General features: G+C 44.8%; 2 protein-coding genes across 5 annotated transcripts in view; both read right to left on the reverse strand.

Moving 5' to 3' along the window:
* Positions 1-5,840, reverse strand: part of NECAB2 (N-terminal EF-hand calcium binding protein 2) — an 85,463-nt gene extending 79,623 nt beyond the window's left edge. The window contains exon 1 of one of the 3 annotated variants that reach the window (XM_015639958.2): positions 5,537-5,840. In XM_015639958.2, coding sequence (XP_015495444.1) covers positions 5,537-5,728 — 192 coding nt within the window. In that variant the 5' untranslated portion in view covers positions 5,729-5,840. Of the gene's footprint in view, positions 1-5,234; positions 5,491-5,536 lie in introns of those variants that run through there. The other 2 variants (XM_033517251.1, XM_033517252.1) reach the window with 2 other exon arrangements.
* A 3,175-nt stretch (positions 5,841-9,015) lies between these two features.
* OSGIN1 (oxidative stress induced growth inhibitor 1) lies at positions 9,016-19,788 on the reverse strand. 2 transcript variants are annotated; one of them, XM_015639794.3, is made up of 6 exons: positions 19,634-19,788; positions 15,502-15,604; positions 12,973-13,109; positions 12,451-12,642; positions 12,017-12,108; positions 9,016-11,361 (listed from the first exon to the last, which is right to left on the reverse strand). In XM_015639794.3, exons 2-6 carry the CDS (start codon positions 15,584-15,586, stop codon positions 10,368-10,370), a joined length of 1,500 nt encoding a protein of 499 aa, XP_015495280.1. In that variant the 5' UTR covers positions 15,587-15,604; positions 19,634-19,788; the 3' UTR covers positions 9,016-10,367. The 2 variants fall into 2 exon arrangements, with proteins under 2 accessions (XP_015495280.1, XP_015495279.1); XM_015639793.3 differs by having other exon boundaries at positions 15,502-15,607; positions 19,634-19,787.
* Positions 19,789-20,360: the final 572 nt, after the last annotated feature.

Raw genomic sequence — 20,360 nt, forward strand, 5'->3', positions numbered from 1 at the left:
GAACAGGCATGTTCCCAAAGAACCTGCAGGCTGGAGGACTGGTGACCTGTGGAGAGGTAGAGTGGGACTGGGAGAGGCCACAAAGACTGGTGAAAAGCACCCAGGCAACTGTGTGGCCCCTGAGAGAGGCCAGCTGGGCTGGCCAACAGTGCACTCCCTGTGTACTGCTGGGACTAATCTCGTTGCTAGGAAGTTCAGGGGTTGGGGAGATAAATTATCAATAGTGCTGGAGACATTTGGTTGCAAAATCCTTCCAGCTGGGGCCCCCAGTCCTTAGGAAGGATGTGGAGCTGCTGGAGCCAGTCCAGAGGGGAAAACATTGATCAGAGGCTGGAGCACCTCTGCCATGGAGACAGACTGAGAGAGCTGGGGTTGTACAGCCTGGGGAAGGGAAGGCTCCAGGGAGACCTTAGAGCCCCTTCCAGTTCCTAAAGAGGGTCTAAGATAAGAGAGTTGGAGAAGGACTTTGGACAAGGGCCTGGAGTGACAAGATAAGGGGGAATGGCTTCAAACTGACAGAGGAAAGGGTTAGATTGGACACTAGAAAGAAACTCTCCCCAGTGAGGGTGGTGAGGCCCTGGAACAGGCTGTCCAGAGTACCTGGGGATATCTCATCTGTGGAAGTGTTTAAGGCCAGCTCTGATGGGACTTTGAGTAAACCAGTCCAATGGAAGGTACTCCTGCCCAAGGATGGGCTTTGGTACTAGATGATCTTTAAGATCCCTTTCAATCCAAGCCATTCAAGGACTTAGGGGTGATTCTGTAGTTTTGTAAAATGGCTATATGTTTATATATAGGGGTTATTGACCCATCCCCTTCCTCAGTCCTATTGTAGGACATATGCTGTTCTGCTGCAAGATCTGCGCTGGCAATCACGACATCCTGGCAGCAGAGCTGCCTCCTACACCCCACAAAACAGACACCAATGCTCATCTCCCCTGGCAGGCTGCAAAAAGGCACTGGATGCTCCATTTTTAAGGCAAAATACCAAAGCTTTGGCTAACAGAATAGTCCCATATGTTTCTGAGTGCGCCTGCCAGGAGAGGTTTTCTCAAAGACTTTTGGGGATGGGTTTTTGACAATGTGATGCCATCATGTGTCCATCCTCCTCCTGAACTGTGAGCTGTCCATGCCCCCAGCCTTGTGCTGGTTCACATGGCCACATCATAAACAGCCCTCACAATATCCCATGTTTGAGTGACAGCCTTGCCCAGCATCAGCTACAGAATGCTCAGGAGAATGGGCAGAGCCCAGCTCTGGCAGTGGATTAGGTACTGCAGGAGGCTGGATTTGGGGCTGTTCCCTACACAAATAAACAGTGATTGCCTTTAATTCTCACTGAAATACAAGCACCAGCTCGCACCAGGGCATCACCTCGCCTTTGCTGTCAGGTGAGGAGGTGAGCTGGCCAAGGGCTGGGGCTCAGCAGTCCCACCCTGGGCAAGCAGGCTGCCATAAACACCATCCTGTGCTTCCTAACCCAGCACAAGGATGCTCCCCTTGCCCTGCACTGAGGGCTGCTTGCTGTGACTCAGGTTTGCAGTGGCTGGAAACAGAGAGAAGATAAAGGCACCTGTGCCTTCCACAAAGGCCTCTTTGAACCCACCACCTTTACACATCAGTGAAGCACTGTCCTTCCAGCAGGTATTTCCCAAAATATCTGCCCTTCCCAGATAACAACACAGCAGGGGTCAGCTCCATCCAAGGGCCATTTGGCATTGGTGAAGGGCAGGTAAACATCCCTAGAAAATGTCCACCTTTAACTAAAAGCAACATAATCTCCCAGCTCCCTGTAATAATATCACTCCTCTGCCCCACCATGTGCTGCAGTTCTCATCCAAAGGAGAGCAAGAAAAATGCAGTCCAGTCCAGCTGGTTTCTGCCTCAGCAGCAGCAGAGCTGGACATGGAAGCAGCCTCCAAAGAGCCTTCAGCACCTGCAGGGCTGCTCAGATGCTCCAGCCTAAACCCAAAGAGGTCTCCTCAAATAGTTCATTTTCTTCAGGCTTGTCATCTTTTGGCCTCTTATATCTTTACTGCCCTGTTAAAGATTTTCCTTCAGTTCCCTGTTCTGGACAACCCTGTTTGCTGAACCAGGCACTGCCCATCCCAGGACACACTGAATCCTGGTTGGGGCACCTGCCTGTGGGCCCTGCAAGGATTCCTAAATCAATCTTGGCTGTGAGTCAGGTTTCTTAGGATGGACTGTTTATTGAGAATATTGTTATTTGTTATTGTAAGAGCTGTCAGAAAAGAAAAAAAAGGCCCCAACACATCCAAATGAGTTTCAAGTCATGATACAAATGGACTGAGCCTTCCCTACGTAATATAAGCTTCAAACTAGGAGATATTTAGTAAAAGATCATCCTGACAAATCTGAGTGTTAGGGAATCAGAGGAATATGAAAATTATGTTTTTGTATTAAAAATGCTTAGTATTAGTTCTTTCACCAATCAGGGGCCACTGGGACCTTCCAGCCTCGCTGAGAGTGTGGGGATCAGTCATTCAGCCCCTGACAGAATAAACACTTTTATCCCATGCATTTCTGCTTCCCTTCTCATGCAGCATGCAAAGGCTACTGGAGCCACACACATGAGGGAAGGGGCAAAAGTGGCTCATCTGTGATGGTGTTTGACCAGAGCCAGACTTTGTTGTTTTAGCTGTGGGATTGCTTTTAAATTCCTGCAGTTTTCCTGACCTAACACTGGGAAAGCGTCACATGCTCCACTTGCAAATAGGGATCTGCTCCAGCAGAGCTGCATCAATTCCTCTGCAATGAGCCTTCTCCCAGTGGGACAGAGGGGTATCCACTACATTGTTTAAAGGAAGAGGAAATTTTTGGTGGAAATGGGCTTAACAGAGCACAAGGAAGGTCACAGGGAAGCCTGGGAATGGGAAATTCTACCTCCCTTTGATTTCTTTTCCTTTGTTTCAGGATGAGAACAATTCACTTAGTCTGCTCTCATCCAGCTCCCCTGTTATGTCACATCCAGATTACTCAGTGGATGAGGTATTTGGAGTGTTACATCAGACAGATTATATTTGTTTATATAACTCGATCTTTTTCTCAGACTCTTGCTTCTCCAACTCCCTGAAAAATATTCATATAAATATTTATGTTTTCATGAATGTTTTAATGAGTGAGAACCTCATTCATCAACCTCAGGATGACAGTCATCCTCACTTTAAATCAGTACAAGTGGTTGCTGCAGAGCCCCACAACACAACCTGGGAACCTCTTTTGTTTTCTATAAACATCACTTCACCAAACTTAGAACTATGCAGAGGAAGAAATCAGTTCTGGGTTAACAAAATTCCGAATTTTTTCCCAGCCTTGGGAGGGAGAACTAGCCCAAAAGGGGTCCAGAAATCCACCATAAAATGCCAAAGGTTACAGTGTTCACTGCAAAGTCTGAGCCTCTGCTGTAAGTCCCTGATCGAATGCTGTTTTCTGCCCCTGTTTTTAGTGAAACTTTTCCAAAGGTCTTACTTTCTCCTCCATGTAAAACAGAAAGTTTTTAAAGATTTTCTTTTCAGAGGAGAAAACCTTACAATTACACATTTGATCAGGTTAATATATTGCAGATGTCGCACCCTGCATGCTTTAACATGCTGCCCCAAGCCATCCTAGTTATACTCCAGCCAGCAAAAACAATGCCAGTCATTCACCCTGATGAGAAATCTCTTGCTCAAGCTTCATGGAGGTGCAATATGGGGCATGAAGAATGTTTCTGCAGGTAGGGTACTTCAGGCAGTGTCCATCACCTGTACTCCATTCACGTGAAATGCCACCCTTCCCTCTCTCTGCTCATGTGTCTTATTGTTTATTATCATCCTAATTTCCTGAGCAGAGGTTCTGTGACAAGAGCAGCATTTACAGGAAAGCTGCTTCAGCAACTTCAAAGGGAGTTTGGCAAACAGGTGCTGGAAAGGGCTCAGGGAAAACTTCAATTGCAACATCTGAGCTTGGAATCCTGCTCCCATCACAGCACCTGGGACTGGCTCTGCCTTCCTGGCTGTGCTGACACCGTCCTTCCCAAGGAGCTGCAGGAAAACTGCTGAGCAGTCGATACCCTGCATATCCAGTTTCCCTCTCCTTGGATTTTCTACTTGCAGAGTCAGACTCTGCCAAAGCTCTCCCATCTGCAGTGCCCCCAGTCCCAGGCAGGCACCCACCCGTGCCCTGGTGAGGGCTCCAGGCAGGGCTGTCACTCTCCCCTCGTGGCAGTGAGCCCACAGCATGTCCCACCCTCAGAGCTGCCCAGCAGCATCAGCTGTGAAATCCCTCCAGCCCCGAGCCACCACATGTCAGCATCTGCCAGCGCCGCTGCTTTTCCCAGGCTGTGGTTTGATAAAACAGCAAATCCACCCCTGGCATCCCAGCAACCAGATTAGGGGAAAAAAAAAAAGAAAAAAAGCAAAAGAAAACTCAGCTGCACAGCATGAGGGATTCACATGGCAGAAACCTTCCACCAATTCAGGTTTGCTTAGAAACAACACTGCTACGTTAACCCTGTGCAACTTGACTCTTCCATCTTTTTTGCAGCCACCATTGCAGCTGGGGAAGACAAAGATCTCATCCCTCTCTGTGTCACAATGTCTATCACACATTCCCATGTTCCCCCCAGCTGGACACGGCCTGGTGGGCCCTGTGTCTCCGCTGGTCCCCAAGCAGGATGCCTGGGTGAGGGATGGGATGAACCTGGCATAGACCAGGGTGTTTTCAGGGCACTGCAGCCACTGGGGCATCTGCACTCAGCATCCCTCCACTTTGTCATTTGCTTGGTTTTGCTGGGCCTTAATGTTTAAAATGAAAAGTCCATTTATTACTCCAGGAAAATACCAAAGATTTTTTTTTTTTCTTTTTTTCTGGCATACAAATTCCCTGGCTTTTTCAGCAGAAAGATCTGTTGGTTGGTTTATTAGCTTTGAAAGCTCTCTTTGCCTCAGAGACCTCTGCTGACTCTGAGTTACGGTAATGCTGGATAACTCGGGTATTAATGCCAAGTTGCAAATGAGGTTTGCTCCACTGGGCTGGCTCTCAAAAAGAATGAATGTTTTAGGCCTAAAACTGCCTGTGGTCTCAAAAAAACCCTCAGCTCTGCTGATTTTCTATTTATTTGCCATTATCGGAATGATTCCACCCTGCCCTTTGCTTGTCCTCTGGTTAAAGTTTGCCTCTCTGGCAAAAGGTTCAGTGGGTTACAAGAGCACAACTCAAATTTGGAAACTTACCCAATACAAAATCCCCAAATCTGCCCTTCGTCATCAGCAGTAACTTTCCACGCCCACAGCCCCTGGAGAGCTTCATTCCCAGTTTGCATTAGCAGCTGTGGCCCAGCAGAGCTCCTGTGAGCTGGCCCTGCTCCAGCGCTGTGCCAGCCCGGCTCTACCCCCGAGAGAGCTGGGCAGAGCTCCAGCTCCGGCCTGGCCCCTAAAACTGCCTCCTGCCCTGATTTCCCAGCCCCTTCACTTGCAGTGAGACCGAGATAGGAAGTTCACCCGTGGGGTAAATATCTTCAGCAAACAGCCCTCACCTTCCTGAGCAGTTTTCCCGGCTGGCAGTGATGCTGGTAGTGGAGCAGGGCCCTGGTTACTGCCTGGCTCAGGAATCCTTTCCCTTCCTTCCAGCTTGCTGCGGCGTAGACGTAAAACAAAGCAGAACTGTTGACAGTGCTTCCAAGAAATGAATGCAACCAGAAAAAATTGGCCTGGAAAACAAAACCCATTCTGCTTCCTTTGCAAAAAGTTCATGAGGGTTGCCTGCTCTGCTCCTGTAAATCGATATACTCATAGGTCCTTCTTCCTAAGCCAAGCTGTGTAATGTAGTGTCCATATGGAGCAGAAGGGCACATTCATACAAGGCAGAGCACCTGTGAGGTGTTTTCCTTCTCATGCAGAGCAGAATCTCTCAGAATCTCTCAGAGCTGCACATCAAACAACCCAGGTTTTGTCCTGGCCCTAAGGGCTTGTCCCTAGGAATCTCAAAGGAAACTCTTCCTGGACAGAGGATCCATGCAGCTTTCCAGGGTCTGGCAGATGAGCCATCCCACAATAGCAACAAGATTTTGTGCTCTTTTTTCTTCCTCACCACTCAGCTGCTCTCTAGTCAGGAACTTTCTTCCACCTTCATGGCTTGTATAAGAGCCCTGGAAGTCAGATACTTTTCCCTGGAGCCTCCAGGGTTGGCTCCACCTTGAAACCTCTTCTGCTGGAAGACTTTCCCACACCATCCACTCCCTAAGTGCCCCCAGTTACACAGAGCTTAGCCTGACCCCGGGAGCTGTCAGTCAGCAGTGATGTGCTGGCTGCTGGCCTGCCCACAAATATCTGTATTTCACAAATAAAGCAGGTTAATTTAAACCACTACATCTGCAACAGCCTGACAGCTCCCTAAGGGCCCTTATAAAGCTAAGTCTTAGGCAATCATTGGACTTGCAATGTATCCTAATGCTCTGTAGACCTTTTAAAAAGAGTGGTCTGGCCAAGATGTGACTGGATTTAGTCCTGTGCTCAGAGAGAAGTGCTGCCAAAAAAGTGGAGGCTGAACAATCAAAGGAGCTCCCAAGACTATTTTACTGAAATTATTTCAATTCAGGTGATACATAAAAAATGGCTCCTTTTAATAAGAGGCCACCCTTCCCTTCATTTAAGAAGCAAAAGCTCTCAATGAACATGCTCTGACATCTCACAAGACCTTCACCAAAGCAAAAAGCAGAAGCAGTAAGTTTGTATTTTAATTGCATAATTAATGTACCTGAGTTCAGACCTGTACATTCATTTCTGCCACACCCACAGGTGAGTTTAAAATACATCAGTCCTGACTGCAAGGACTCACAAACAATAAAATCAGAAAACCACAATTTTGTTCTTTGTCTTGTTGGTAAACTTCAAATTTTCATTTGGGTTCTGAAGGCATAATTTCCCATTGTTCCTGACAAGTACCAGCAGCTCCCAGGAGCTTGTTCTGCAAGGATAGAACAGGGGAACAAAGGAGGCTGAGACCCTGAAGAAAGGAAAATGAGTCCCTGATATGGAGCCCTTGTTGTGGCAGGATGAGCATCACCTCTTAGCTGCAGCCAGAGCTCTGTATGAAGAACCCAACCTACTCCATCCAAATTGAGCAGGGAGCTGCTGGAGGCTGCCCTGATGGACCTGCTCTGTGGCTGTGGAATTTTCCCAGCGGGCAGCAGGGAGAGGACATGGAATGGCTTGCAGGGCACAGGAGACAGGCAGAGTGGTCTCTGATGTTAAATACCCAGCTGGCTCACCAGGGCAAGCTCTGGGCTGGCCTGGCCAGCAGCAGTGGAAGTGGGGGTGAAGCATTTACGGTGTCACCTGGCAGAGCTGTGTCACCATGGGGGAGAGCATGGCTGTGCACAGGGCCCAGGAGGAGACTGGTTTTATTCCTGGTCCTGTCACATGCTGCAGGTCAAGGTTATAATGCTCGGGTGAATTCCACTCATAACAAAGCCGGTATCTGTTGACTCTCACAGCTGATTGTTTTGGAACAATAATTCATAGTTGCCTCCCTGGATACGGAGAGCTGAACGACAACTTGGATTAGAAGTGCATAGCCTTGCCCTGAGGACCTGCAGTTGATGACTAAACCACCAATTCTTCTATTGAGATCCTCTATTTAGACATTCCTTGGGGGCAGAACGTAGGATATTTTCTGAGCATCGATTGTGGAAAAGCACTTCCCTTTCCGGTGCTGCACACGGCAGGCAATTAGCTCGTCCCTCTTGGGCAGGAAAGGAGGTTATCTAAAACAGACACACGAGCTCCCCCGACGGAGGCTCAGGCTGCTGACCTAGTTAGGAGCTCTCCCATGCAGGGTAAATTGGTTCAGCAGAATGCAATATGGAATGCAGGAATGATCAGCATGAACACTGCGACTTTGATCTCAGTGCTGGGAAGGGCAGCATTTCACTTGACACCAATCCTGTGACCTTATTCCCAGCACACTCCAAAGCCCCTTGGCTTTTTTAAATGCCCTTTGGTTTTTGTTCTCCTCCTCATTTGCTTTTGAGACAGTAAGATGTAGCCAAAACCAACATTTTCAAAGAGGTGAGCATTGATCACTGAAGTTTTTCTAGCAAAGATTAGCTGCAGAAGATCACAGAGCCACATTATCCCTTCTTTGGAATGTCCACATATTCAGGATAACAGAATCAGGGGAAAGTACCAGCTCATGTAGAGTAATGCTGCCAAAGAGAGGCCTGGGGGCATTGTCACCCCTCTGGCCAGTGAGCAAAGACACAGACCAGGAAACTCATTCCCTCCTCTCTTCTGTGTCCACAAAATACTGAGGGAACTTCAGTCTCAGCCTGCAGAGAAGAATGAGTATTGGTATTTTAACACATTGAACCAGATTCCTCCCAGAACTGAGCAGTGAAAAAAGCCAAACCCACCAAACCTAGAGGCAGCAGACAAACTGCATCAGGGACAATTCAACTAGTTAAGAAAATACCCTGCAATTTTCAACAGCAAAGGTGGTAAAATGTTGAATGGGGCAATCAAATGTTGATAGTTCAATTTCTGTCCTGGAAATATTCAAAGCTTTCCCCATCAAGGCACTAGCAACCAGGTCTAACTGAGCAACTTCTAACTTTAGTGGGGTTGGACCAGAGACCTTCAAATGTCCCTTCTGATCTAAAGTGTCTTAACTGACTTACTGGTCTAGGCTGTAATCTGGGCTTATTTTGCAGACAGGAGGAAAGAGCAGGTGAACAAGAAAGAGATGTAAGATCCCCCAGGCAAGAACAAGCTTGGCAAATAGACTGGTTTGGAATTGTCTTAGCCTCACAAGAGACAGGCATGGCACTTTACAAGGGTTCTTCATCCTACTGGAGAGACAAAGATACATAGAAAATTCACAGTAGGGTCCTCCTAGGAAACAGAGGGATAAAGGATTTAGCAGGCACAAGCCATGCTCTGGTATCCACCAGGAAAATGATGGTGATGAACAGTTCATTAAGGACTTCCCTGGGTCAGAGTTAAAACAAACACAAAGTAAGTCTGAAACCACTTTATTGGAAAGTTTCATACAAGAATAGTCAGTCAGAAAAATGATTCAAGTGTGATACAGTAATACCACAAACAAGCCCCTCCCACATCTCAGGCTAATTCATTTACAGATATCTCATCCCACTTTCAGAGACTTGTGATGTCAGTGAGTTTCAGTGCAGCACAGGGAGCAGAGTCTGTCTTTACATCAAATTAAATTAACTATGACAGCAATTTTTCCTGTGAGAGATATGAAAGCCCCTGTAGATCTGTTGAGAATGCTGCTTACAACATAAGGCATCATTGCCATCCACCTCAGCTCATCCAGAACAGACTGAAAGACTGTAACAAAATATTCTGCCAATAAAAATCTTTTAGAAAAACAGTATAAAAAGTTGATATATATATATATATAGCATAATGCTACCAAAAAGTGACTGTGCCATTTTCCCCTCTTCTTCAAATAATATTATTTTAAAAAACACACAATACATTAGTAATTTATCATATTGCACCTTTCCAGAATACCCTAGGCAGCAGAAACCCCATACAGTATGTGGGCAGTTCCAAGACAGACCTATAGCTCCCCTTTAGTTCTGCTTGTCTCTACAGCAGCTGCCAAGAGTTTGGCTATCACAGGTTTAGGATTTAGAAAGCAGGAAGCTGCAGGATGGCAAACCAAGTATTTGTAAATCAGTACCATTTCTTCTCAGGAAGGAGAAGAACCCATCACAGGAATCTCTTGATTTTTTTTAAAAAATCATAAACTACTTATTGCTGGTGTCAGTGAGACAACACCATTTTGAATGTTTGTGTGCCAGTTTTTACTTGCAGAGTACCCCTCCACATGCCAAAGAGGTACCTGCAGCACCTGGCAGTGATTTCTGGCCTAACAAGAACATACAGCCAAACCACAGGAGTAAATAAAACCAGGTCAGTTTACTTTGTTTCAAGACAAAACACTGTAAGACACCAACAGACACAGTGTTGTGGGCCTGCTATCTGAAAATAATTGACATTGTTTCCTCAATCCAATTTTCGGTCACCTGGAGCGTTTTAGATTGAAGAGCAATTCCTGTCTTGTCCCTTGGCTTCAGAACCAGTAACCGTGCACTGCTATGCAGAAAAGGAGCTGAATTCTCAGGAACTGAAGATACTGCTGTGTGTGGAACCCACCTTGTATTTGGTCACTTAATCTTCCCAAATAACTCAGCAAGAATTTACTAACTCTCCATGTAACCTTGGAGAATACCAGGAATGGCCTTTAGGTTTGAGGATATACAAATCAGATGATTTGCTGCTCCATGGAAGGAGCACTAACCCATCCAGGTACAGGTAGTATAGGGAAGGGTTTTTTTGTTAGGGGGGATTTTTGTTGGCTTTCTTTAACAGAGAGCTGGCAACAGCCAGAGCCCCTCCCTGCACAAAGCGTACAAAGTTATCTCCTGCCAGAGGTCCCAGAGCATAGAGCCCTTTCTCCTGAGTGCATTCATAGGTGAATGGATCCACATCTATGGGATTCCTCTTTGGATTGACTGGCTGGTCACTGTCCATTGCCAAGTCAATGCCATCATTTGGCAGAAAGGAGAGATTGGGGTTTGAGCCAGTTAGAACGAGAGCCATTGAAATTTTATAAGATTTCTGACAGCCATTCTTGTCTTGAAAGATGCATTTCTTGTCCTTGCCAAAGGAGAGCACGTGATGTTCAGGGAGGCTGATGTAGCACTCATAGGGCCCAGCACAGGCAGCTGTCTGTTCTTTCATCATCTGATGGACTTTGTGGTATTCAGGGTACATCATTTTGGGGAGCTGGTTAAAAATAAGGCCTGGATCAGTGACTCGTCTCCGAAAAACATGGATTACTGGAATATTGCAATGGTGAGCAAAGAGAATCGCATCAGCAGCTGTCAGACCAGCACCTACAATCAAGACTGGATCTGACATGATGCCAACACTGTTGTTCTTCACTGCTTCTTCTAGAGCAGACAGCTGGTGGTGGACATAGGAAAGGTTTTCTCCCTTGACCCCGAGCCAGGTAGGATTGTCATATGTTCCTGTAGCCAAAACCACATTCTCTGCATAGATAGAGAAGGGCTCTTTATCACCTTCCACAGTTTTAAAAAATCCATCCACCTGAAAGACCTCTGTACTTTTTTCATTGGAGCTCCACAGTGAGTCACTATCCTCCTGCAGATCTTTCTGGGTGTGGTTGGAGATGCTCTCTGCACTCACTTTCCTCACAGAGGTCACAACAGTGCCACATCTGAAATTCTTCTGCAGTCCTTTCTTCATCACATAGTGTTGGTAATATTGAGCAATGTCCTCTGCTGTGGCTCTATTGTTTCTGAGGCCTCTGCAATAAAGTACAAGCAAAAGTCAAGCAGCAGTTAAGTAAGAGATTGGAATTTGTCCCCTCTTGCAATGAATGTATCCTAGAGCCATCTATCTTGGCACCAGAGTAGACTGATCTAGTTTCCCCAACTTCAGCAAAGTTATTCCTGACATATAGAGCTAACAGTCACGTCCAGAAGCTGTTGGACAGGGACAGCTTTCTCTAGCATTAATCCCCAAGAACATGGCTGGTTATTTAAGCCTTCCTCTAATATCTTGCTTCCATTCCATTTTTAACTCCTGGACTTCTTAAGATTAATTGTGACACATGTCAAGAGAAGCAGCACTTCAGAGAATGCACAGGAGCTGAGCTGATCATACTTGTCATCAGGGGCAGCAGCAGTAGAAGCCAGGTAAGTAATGCTTTCAAGCTTTACTCAGAACTCATGGTCATGGATTCATCCCCCCAGTGGGGGTGGAGAAGGACACATTCCAAGCATCACTGCAACTTTATCTGAATCACTCAATGTAGAATGCACTGGTTTTGGGGTGTAGGAGGGTGTCCTTTCTCTCACTAAAATTGTCCATAACAGATGGGTAGCTACATTCAAGAAGTCCATTCCAGGTTCTCTGAATATCTCTAAATGTTTGCAAATGATCACACATGGATATCTCACCTTCTCTTTTGCTTTAACCATTCTCTGAAAGGGAGATCTGGGAGTCCCATCCATTCCCCTCTGCTCAGGGTAACCATCGAGCCCTCTATAGACTGGAACAAGAAGCAGAGTAAAATGACTTCATTTTTTTTATGCAAAAAGTGAAAGGCAACTTTTCCATATTTTAGTATGGCACAGATGATGAAATCAGTAATTTCCTCTGATCTGCTGTCATGGATTAAACCATCCATGTTCTCCAAAAACAAGAAGAGATGGGGAATATAAAGGCCTCTCATGCTTGTTTTCCTTTTAAACTTTCACTCGTATATATATATATATATATATATATATATATATATAAAATGTAACAAAGCTTAGAGGAGCATTTCTCTCTCCAGTCAACACACTTGGCAATTACACAACACACAGACCCCAGCTGGCTCCAATTCACTTACGTGCCAGGCACCTCCAGGAGGGTTTCTGCCAAGGACCAGGTGGGGGATGGCTCTGGCAGGCTCATGCCACCAAGTGAGCACAGATTCTGCTGTCCCACCAAAGTCTGTGTCTGGACGCTGCAGAGTATCAAACAGCAGAGCCACAGGGCTGTGGGATCGTCCCTCCAAGCCTTCAGACAGATACTCCAGATCCTAGAGAGAGAAAGACCAGATGCTCAAAGTGCATGTACTGCCAGGCAGCAGACTGCTTGTTACTCCAGCACCTCTGATCAGTGGGTTTGGTGTGCTTGGGAAGCTCATTTACTCATTTACTGGCACACAGACCTGCTCTTGCCCAAGGGCTGCCTCAAGGATCTTAGCAGCAATGCTGGCATTTCATACAAGAGAGATCTGGGTTACAAAGCACAATTTGCTTAAGGCTCATTCTGTCTGTGTACTTTGAAAATCCAAACAAGGTAATCACTTATGATACACCCCTAGGATGCTTTATTGGGGCATCATACTGCTTATCTTTACACGAACCTGGTCCAAAACAGACACTTCTGGTGCCTCTTCCAGTTTCCTCTGAAGAATAGGATGAGGATGAAGAGAGTGTCTTTTGAAGTAAGGGGTGTAACCAGACAGCAAATATGAGAGACAGATTCCTGAAGGTCCATTCCCTGAAAAAAACAATGGAGAAGAATTTATACTTCTGGAGATTGAGCAGTTCTTTGAGAAGTGTTTCTAATATGCAGAACAATTCAAAAGATATGACACTGCTATGGATACAGGTGATTTCCTGTTCCAGCATGGACCTATTGGATGGAGTTGGGGAAGTTGCTTTACCCTTCACCTCATTTGCTCCTATTTGTATTGCAAGGTCCTTAGAACTTGCTGAAAAGACACAGTGTTAAACAAGTCAGAGGTTGCCCTCAACAGAAGCTTGAAGTCTCTAGCATGGTGATTAATAGAGTTATTTCTCTAAAATTAGAGGTTTAGAAGCTGATCACATACTGACCATGGGCCTCAGCTCTCCTGGAAGCACATTTCACACCAGTGCAGAGTAGTTAACTGTGCACAGGATCCAGGATCCAGAAAAGAGGGTGACTATTGAAGTGAAGGGAACCAGTTCTTCTCAGTGAGAAATTCCATCTTTTAAGGGATATTTGGCAATGGCAGCTTTGACTAATGGGTCTTGAGGACACTTTCAAATGGGAACCAGCCCTGCTGTGGTACTGCAGTGTGTTAAAAATGTCTCTCTGCCATGCCAAGACAAGCCCTCAGAATACGGCACTTTGAACAGGTTGCTGGATGGCTGAACTCCTTTTCTGACCACCCAACAACCAGTGGAAAAACTAGATACACGTGATTCTAAAGCCCAGTGAGAGTAGCCTGTTGAAAGTTTGCACATGGCTGCTCTCCAGCATGTTTAATATTTTACAGTGTCTGTATAATTGTCAGCCTGTCTGGCTGCCCAGGCTTTGCTGGTGTGTGACCAACAACCGTGACAGTGCAGTGACAAAGAGGGGAGGAGAACCCAAGTGACAGCAGCCTGTTGACACAATGCCAATGCTGCAAGGGTGACTGGAGCAAAGGCTGATCCTTGAGGATCCCAGAGATAGGGAGATTGGGGCTGTAAAGCCAACAGTGAGCTATGTGAAGGGCAGTACATGTCACAGCTGGGAACAAAGGCTGCTGTGCTGGGCATGGAACAGCAGCTGCAGGTCAGTGTTTGGAATATTCCACTTGCAGGAAAGTTAGCCAAAACCAACAGCAATAAACACTATAAACAAACTAAACTGTAGCTATAGTAAAATATAACAAATTTCAGGTTACTACTTTGCTTTAGGAAGTATGAGGAGGTACCTAAGCCAAACTTCACCATCTGAGTGCACAACACTCAGTGACTACATACCAAGGATTTATTCTGAACCACATTGAAGTTTGATATGGATGGTCACAAGAACATCTGGGGCTCAAGCTATTTTACAATGCAATTGCTTCCATGAGGCTGCCAGCACAGCTGAGGAAGCACACAGCCTTCCTGGAGCAGGGCCTGGGGAAGTAGCTGGAACCTTCATGCAGTGTTGTCCAGCTGCAGTGAAACATCTGGGCTGCCTCAGTCCAGCAGCCTCCTCAGTGTACAGATCTTCACATTGCTTCTTCTGAGGCTTTAGTGGCCATCTCCACCCTGGGTCCCTGTACAGGTGCACTAGGGAGGTACCAAAATATCCTCCTTCCCACCTAGAGGCTTGTACAACTGAGCAGCACAAAGTCATTCTCAGGGAAGAGCTTGCTGGTAGTGATATCTTTGTCAAACTTGCTGTCAGCAAGGGTTAGGGGTGATTTATGCAGTGCTCTAACTTTGGAGCTGCTCCCTTGGGTGCTTTGAATTTGATGCTAGATAAGGAGGGAAGCCAGCTCTGTAAGGCATGAAACATATGCTCAGATGAACAAGGTCCAGCACCTGCACAGTTCATGGTCGGTCAGAGGGGAAGGCACTGACATCATTACTTTGCTCCAAGAATCACCTCACACTGCAAAGCTCCCTCTTGCAAGGGAGGCAAGACAGGGACTACATAACCTGTTTGTTTTTTTAACTGGTAGAAAACTACATTTTATAAGTCTATTAAATCTGTACAAAATCAGTGTAGCTCACTCAGGTTCTAAACAGACATAATGGTGAAAAAACTCGCACAAACCTACCTTCAATTCAAGCACTACAGATAATCACAGCAAGCTGATTAACTATCTGCACTGAAAAGGTTTCAAATCTTTCTAAATATCCAGCAGAGAAAAATCAGGCTCAGATGAACTGATGCTCAAAAAATTTGCCATTAAAAACAGGTATGTGTTTTAATTTATAAAATATCATGTTCCTTCTCACCACTCTTAGAGGTCTCTCTCTTAGTATTACAGGAAGTTTGGCTGTCTGGGAAAGGATGCAGAAACAGTAGTCAGGCATTCTGGTTTGAGTGAGAACATATGGAACTGGAACAGAAGTTAAAGATAGCAAGTCCAAAGCAAGAAGAGCATGAGAAAACACAGCAGTGCTGGCAGGAGAAGGCTTACCTATGATCACAACAGGCAGTGTCTTGAGCCCACTCTTATTTGAGGATCTGGTCACCAATGGATACATTTTCCCATCTGGAAGCATTTATGCTCTGGAATCTACCTGCTGAAACAAATATGTTTTGAACTATGTGCATTTTTTTGACAAAAAAACACAATCAAACAAACAAGAAAACCCCCACAAGATTTTCTCCAGCCCACAAACTCAGGTTAATATAAAGTATTACCCTTGCACTGCAGATTGTCACATTGCATTTCTACACCCAGGACAGAGCTCCTTATCTTTTTTTCAGACATGAATTCCAGTTACTCCAGGACAGTTGGCAATTTTAGTAACCCTCTGACTACATTAAATGAAGTGTTGCAGCTTGTTAATATGAAATTTCACTTCTGACCATACTCTGTAGAAAATTGTATCATTATCACAAACACTTTTTAAGGTAACCTGGGCATTTACTGAGAAGTAAAGTAAACCTAACTCAAGACTTCTGGCTGCATTTTCAAATAGGTACCATTCTATCACTATAGGGTTTTCTGAGAAGTGCTGGTTTAGTTCTGGAACCTTCTTCATTAATTTTCCAGAAAATGGAGAGTTCTAGGTCTGAACAAGTAAATAACAAGTCTTTGAACAAAATATGCATCATAATTATCTTGTAGACTAAGGTGTCATTAGAGTGGAATCTACAAAACTAATCTAATCATTATGCAGACATCCAATGAACTGTGAATGTTTTTGCCATTTCTGCAGGAATCCTACCACATCAAACAACAACCTCTTTAGATTTCCATGGAATTCAACTCTACTGTCACTAACCTAGAGAAGTTATTTTTACCAAAGTAAACATGAGATTTCTGAAATTCAGCATAAGGTTTTAAATTATTCTGCAGAAAATACTCTCTTATAAAAACCTGATTCTCATTTTGGAAAGCTAAGCAAAAATCTACTGAATGGCACAACTTTGTCCAGTAGGGCATGCTCTCCACACCCTTTCCAAGTGCAGAAATGTCTCTGGCAAGTGCACTACACACTTCCATGAGGCCTGGCACATCACTGCCTTTGACACAGGTATTGCAGCAGATGTCTTCCTACAAGTGTAATGCCCCTCTTTAAGCCTAACATTTACGTCACAGCAGCTCCAGCAAAGCGTAGGACTCTGCTGACTGAATGGGCAGCCAGGAAACCAGCAGTGAGTTTACAGTTCACAGATTCCAGGTTTGAGCAGGAGTGCTGTGAGTGCTCCTGCAAGGACGTGACAGTTCTCCTACACACCAATGTACAGCCAGGCTGGGCTCGACAGCTCTGTTCCAAGAGGACTGCGTTCATCCCATAGGGCTTACAAGATTAATTCAAAACTAGCAACCTCGTCCAAATTTTTGGATCACAGGTTAGTAACACTTACTGGTTGCCTGTTACCACTTAACTAAGCATTAGTCTAAGACTCTCATGCATTTTACTTGACAGGACATGAACCACTTAAAAGATATTATAGTTGTGCTTCCTAATTTAAGTAATTTGAAGCATCTAGCTTTGAAGATAGCTGGATTTCAATGAAACTTATGTTCCCAATTTAATTGAAACCCATAGGTAGCTGCATTTACTACAGAAGATTAACCCCTTAAGGCATCCCCATAGCCCTGGAAGCTGTGGGAGCAAGCCCAAGGATCTTCCTTGGCCTTTTGGGTAGGTTCTGCCTCATTAACTAAAACCTGCACCACCTTCAGAAGACTATGGTGTAAGTTTACCCTCAAATAATTCCTTCCCACAAGAATTCAAATAATTCCTTCTTTCCAGAGTTGCAATTGGTAGAATTCATCACTAGCACCTGGGACTGCCAGGGACACCAAAGGAGCAGGACACTGGTGTGACCAGGGATTCCCCTCAAACCAGTAAACTGCAGTATCTGGCTGCTGGCTGGCAGAAGTTTCTTCTCCAAGATAACCCCCTCTCCAAGACGATATTACACAAGAAGAGAAGTTCTTATTAATTTTTCCTAACACAGAGTAAACATCTTATTTCTGTGAAACTACTGGGAGCCTGGAAGAGGAAAACAAGATCTTTGGAAGCAGTCTTCCAGGTTTGTGCTCCACAGCTCCCTGCAGCAGCATGCATGGAAAAACTGCATACGCTCTGGAAACAATGGTAACCCAGCAACATCCATGGGATTTTCACTGGAAGCAAGGGCTGCTGAACCAACCCAAGGAGTGCACATGGCAGCAGTTGCAGGGCAGCAGCAGAGCCAGCACATACATCAGGAGCCTGCAAGCCCCTTTGTAAGGTGTGAGCGCAGTCACGCCACTCTTTGCCAGCATTTTTCTGGGTGAGCCTGAAGGGGACAGAAAAGGCACAAGCCAAGAGAAGACAGCCTGGCAGTCCTGTTTACTTTAGAGAAAGGCTGCCTTGGCTCCTGGCCATTGCACTGTGCCACCCTTCTCCACCCTGATAAAGCACAGAGAAGTCGTGAGCTCACTGATAACTCCCTCCTCCTTTTGCCCTCCCCCTCCATTCTGTACTTTTTGACACATGAAAGAGGAGCATTTTCTGGAATTAAACCCAGCTTTAATGGCTAGAGGAGCACAATTGTTAGTCTGATAAAATTACTGGATATGTGCACATATGTGACCATTTTTAACCATGGATTTAATTGGTACCTGGGTTCACAAAAACCCCTATGACATTTTAGTGCCACACACTTTGTTTGCTGAAGATTTTGACACTGACAATTCCATCAACACAAGATTCACCATCCTGGCATCTCTCTACACCTGGAAGAAGTCTCTTTCATATCCTATAGCTGCCATCTCTGTCATTCATAGTTATTAATTTTTATTTTTAACTAGAAAGTGAATCAGGTGCTGAACCTTTTAATAGCTATTCCCATCCTGTAGGTTAAAGGTTTGACTACTGGGGATAAAACTGAGCTCAGAGCATCTCAGACATTTGAGTTTCAGGCCAAACATTCACCTTTCCTGCAACTAGATGTTAAGGTGGATTATTTTTATTTTTTATTTTATTTTTTTGCAGTCTTAGACTCCTATACCTCAAAACCTGGGCAGCTAATAACAGTGTAGTAGAGGAAAGCAACAGGACATTGAAGTTCATGGCAAATCTATACTGAACTAGTTAGCACCAGGAAAAAGCCTGAGACAGCAAGAAACTTAAGACTGCTATTCTCACCCTCCTTTTATGTAGTGTAGGCTGCTGGGCACTCACACTTAGTCAGCTTAGTGGCTCTGAGTTTGGCTTCTGCTTTGAGCTTCCTACTTTAAATGGATGTCCCTTTCCTTCTCTTCATCTGGGAGAATGCAGCAAGTTTCAAAACTTGGCTTCTTGCTGCTTCCAAAGCATTCCAGTGTCTGTGTGATGTTACATAATTGTTTCTGGCTGCAAAGCACCCAGCTCATTCTGGGCCAAGCTCTGCATACCTTCCTGACACAGCCTCATGTCTAGAGGGACTATAACTCACAAACTCGGTCAGTGTGGCTCTTACTAGCTCCAGGCTGCAAGGCTGAAACAGGATTTAAGTGAGCAAATGAAAAAGCAAAGATACATTTAGCAAGACAAGGACACTCTGTGATCCTTGGAGAAATAAAAAGCCAGGTTACATCAGCCATATGCAGATAGCTCACCCTGTAACAGCCATGAGATTTTGCTAAAGTAAGAATCACCAAGTGTGGCCTGAACAGCACATGGGAAGAGTTCAAGAGAGCAATGCAGTTGGGGTATAAATACTGGGGGAGATTAAAAGAGGTACTACAACATTCAGTTTTAAAGAACAATACTAACACAGATGCAACAATAGTTTTCTTCATCTTAATTTCCTCATCAACTCACTTGTTTCACCAGTTTAATATTTAATTAATTAGTACTTAAGGAAAAAAAAAAAAAAAAAGCAGAGGTCTTGCCAGCTTTTACATGTTATACTTCCCTATAAGTTTCAGAAGTTGTTCTCTCCTTGCATCATCACTCTTACATGTCAGGCCAGTTACCCCCCAAACACAATTAAACTATGTGGAAAAAATTCAGCTGTGTGGTATGTGATAACACCTTTCTCAAAACATGCCTGTGATACTCAGAAACTGATGTTAGGGTACACCAGACAGAGCTCTCTGTACTTATTTGGAGCCTTCTTACCTTTAGCAGCAGGTCTGATGAGAGGTGGGATCTTTATGAAAATGGTTGTACAGTCAGGAGAGCCAAACACACTACAAGCCTGGAATCCTCTCTCTGCTCTAAGACAGCTGTTTAAATATAGTAGGCAACCAGCAGCAAGAGAGGAGAGGAGGAGCCAAAATGACTGGAGGTGGAGCAAGGAAAATACTAATAAGCATGAGTCAGCAGGAATATTTCCCTTCCCAGCTCCTGAATGAATGATCTAGAGAAACTTCCTTAGTAATGTTCAGCTGACTATGTGACTACAGCAAAAGCAGCTTACAGGACCCATGGCTGTTAGAAGTCCTGCACTGAATAAATAATTCCATTTTTAACCCTCAGGATATCACAGATATATAGTGGGTCTGAAAAATATTGATTTCAGTTTGTATTTTTTTTTTCTTTAGTGAGATGAAGTGTTATAAGCCATTTGCACAGTAGCAGTAAAATGAGTCAAACTGCTTCCATAAAACTTAGAACCCACCAGGATTTCATCTTAGAAACCAGGGGTTTCATCCAAGTTATCTTACTCAATTCAGGGAATAATCGATCTGGCTTGCTAAATTTAAAGTTCCCTGCCCAAATGAAATACCTTTATGCCAGAGTGTTCAGTTCAAGTAGTAAATGCAGCACATGTTTATCTCTGAGGCCATCTGTTTGGAAGCCACAATTTCCAGGAAATCAGGCCTGCTGATACGCAGTTAAGATG

Source organism: Parus major, chromosome 11 (assembly GCF_001522545.3).
Source record: "Parus major isolate Abel chromosome 11, Parus_major1.1, whole genome shotgun sequence".
Classification (NCBI taxonomy): Eukaryota; Metazoa; Chordata; class Aves; order Passeriformes; family Paridae; genus Parus; species Parus major.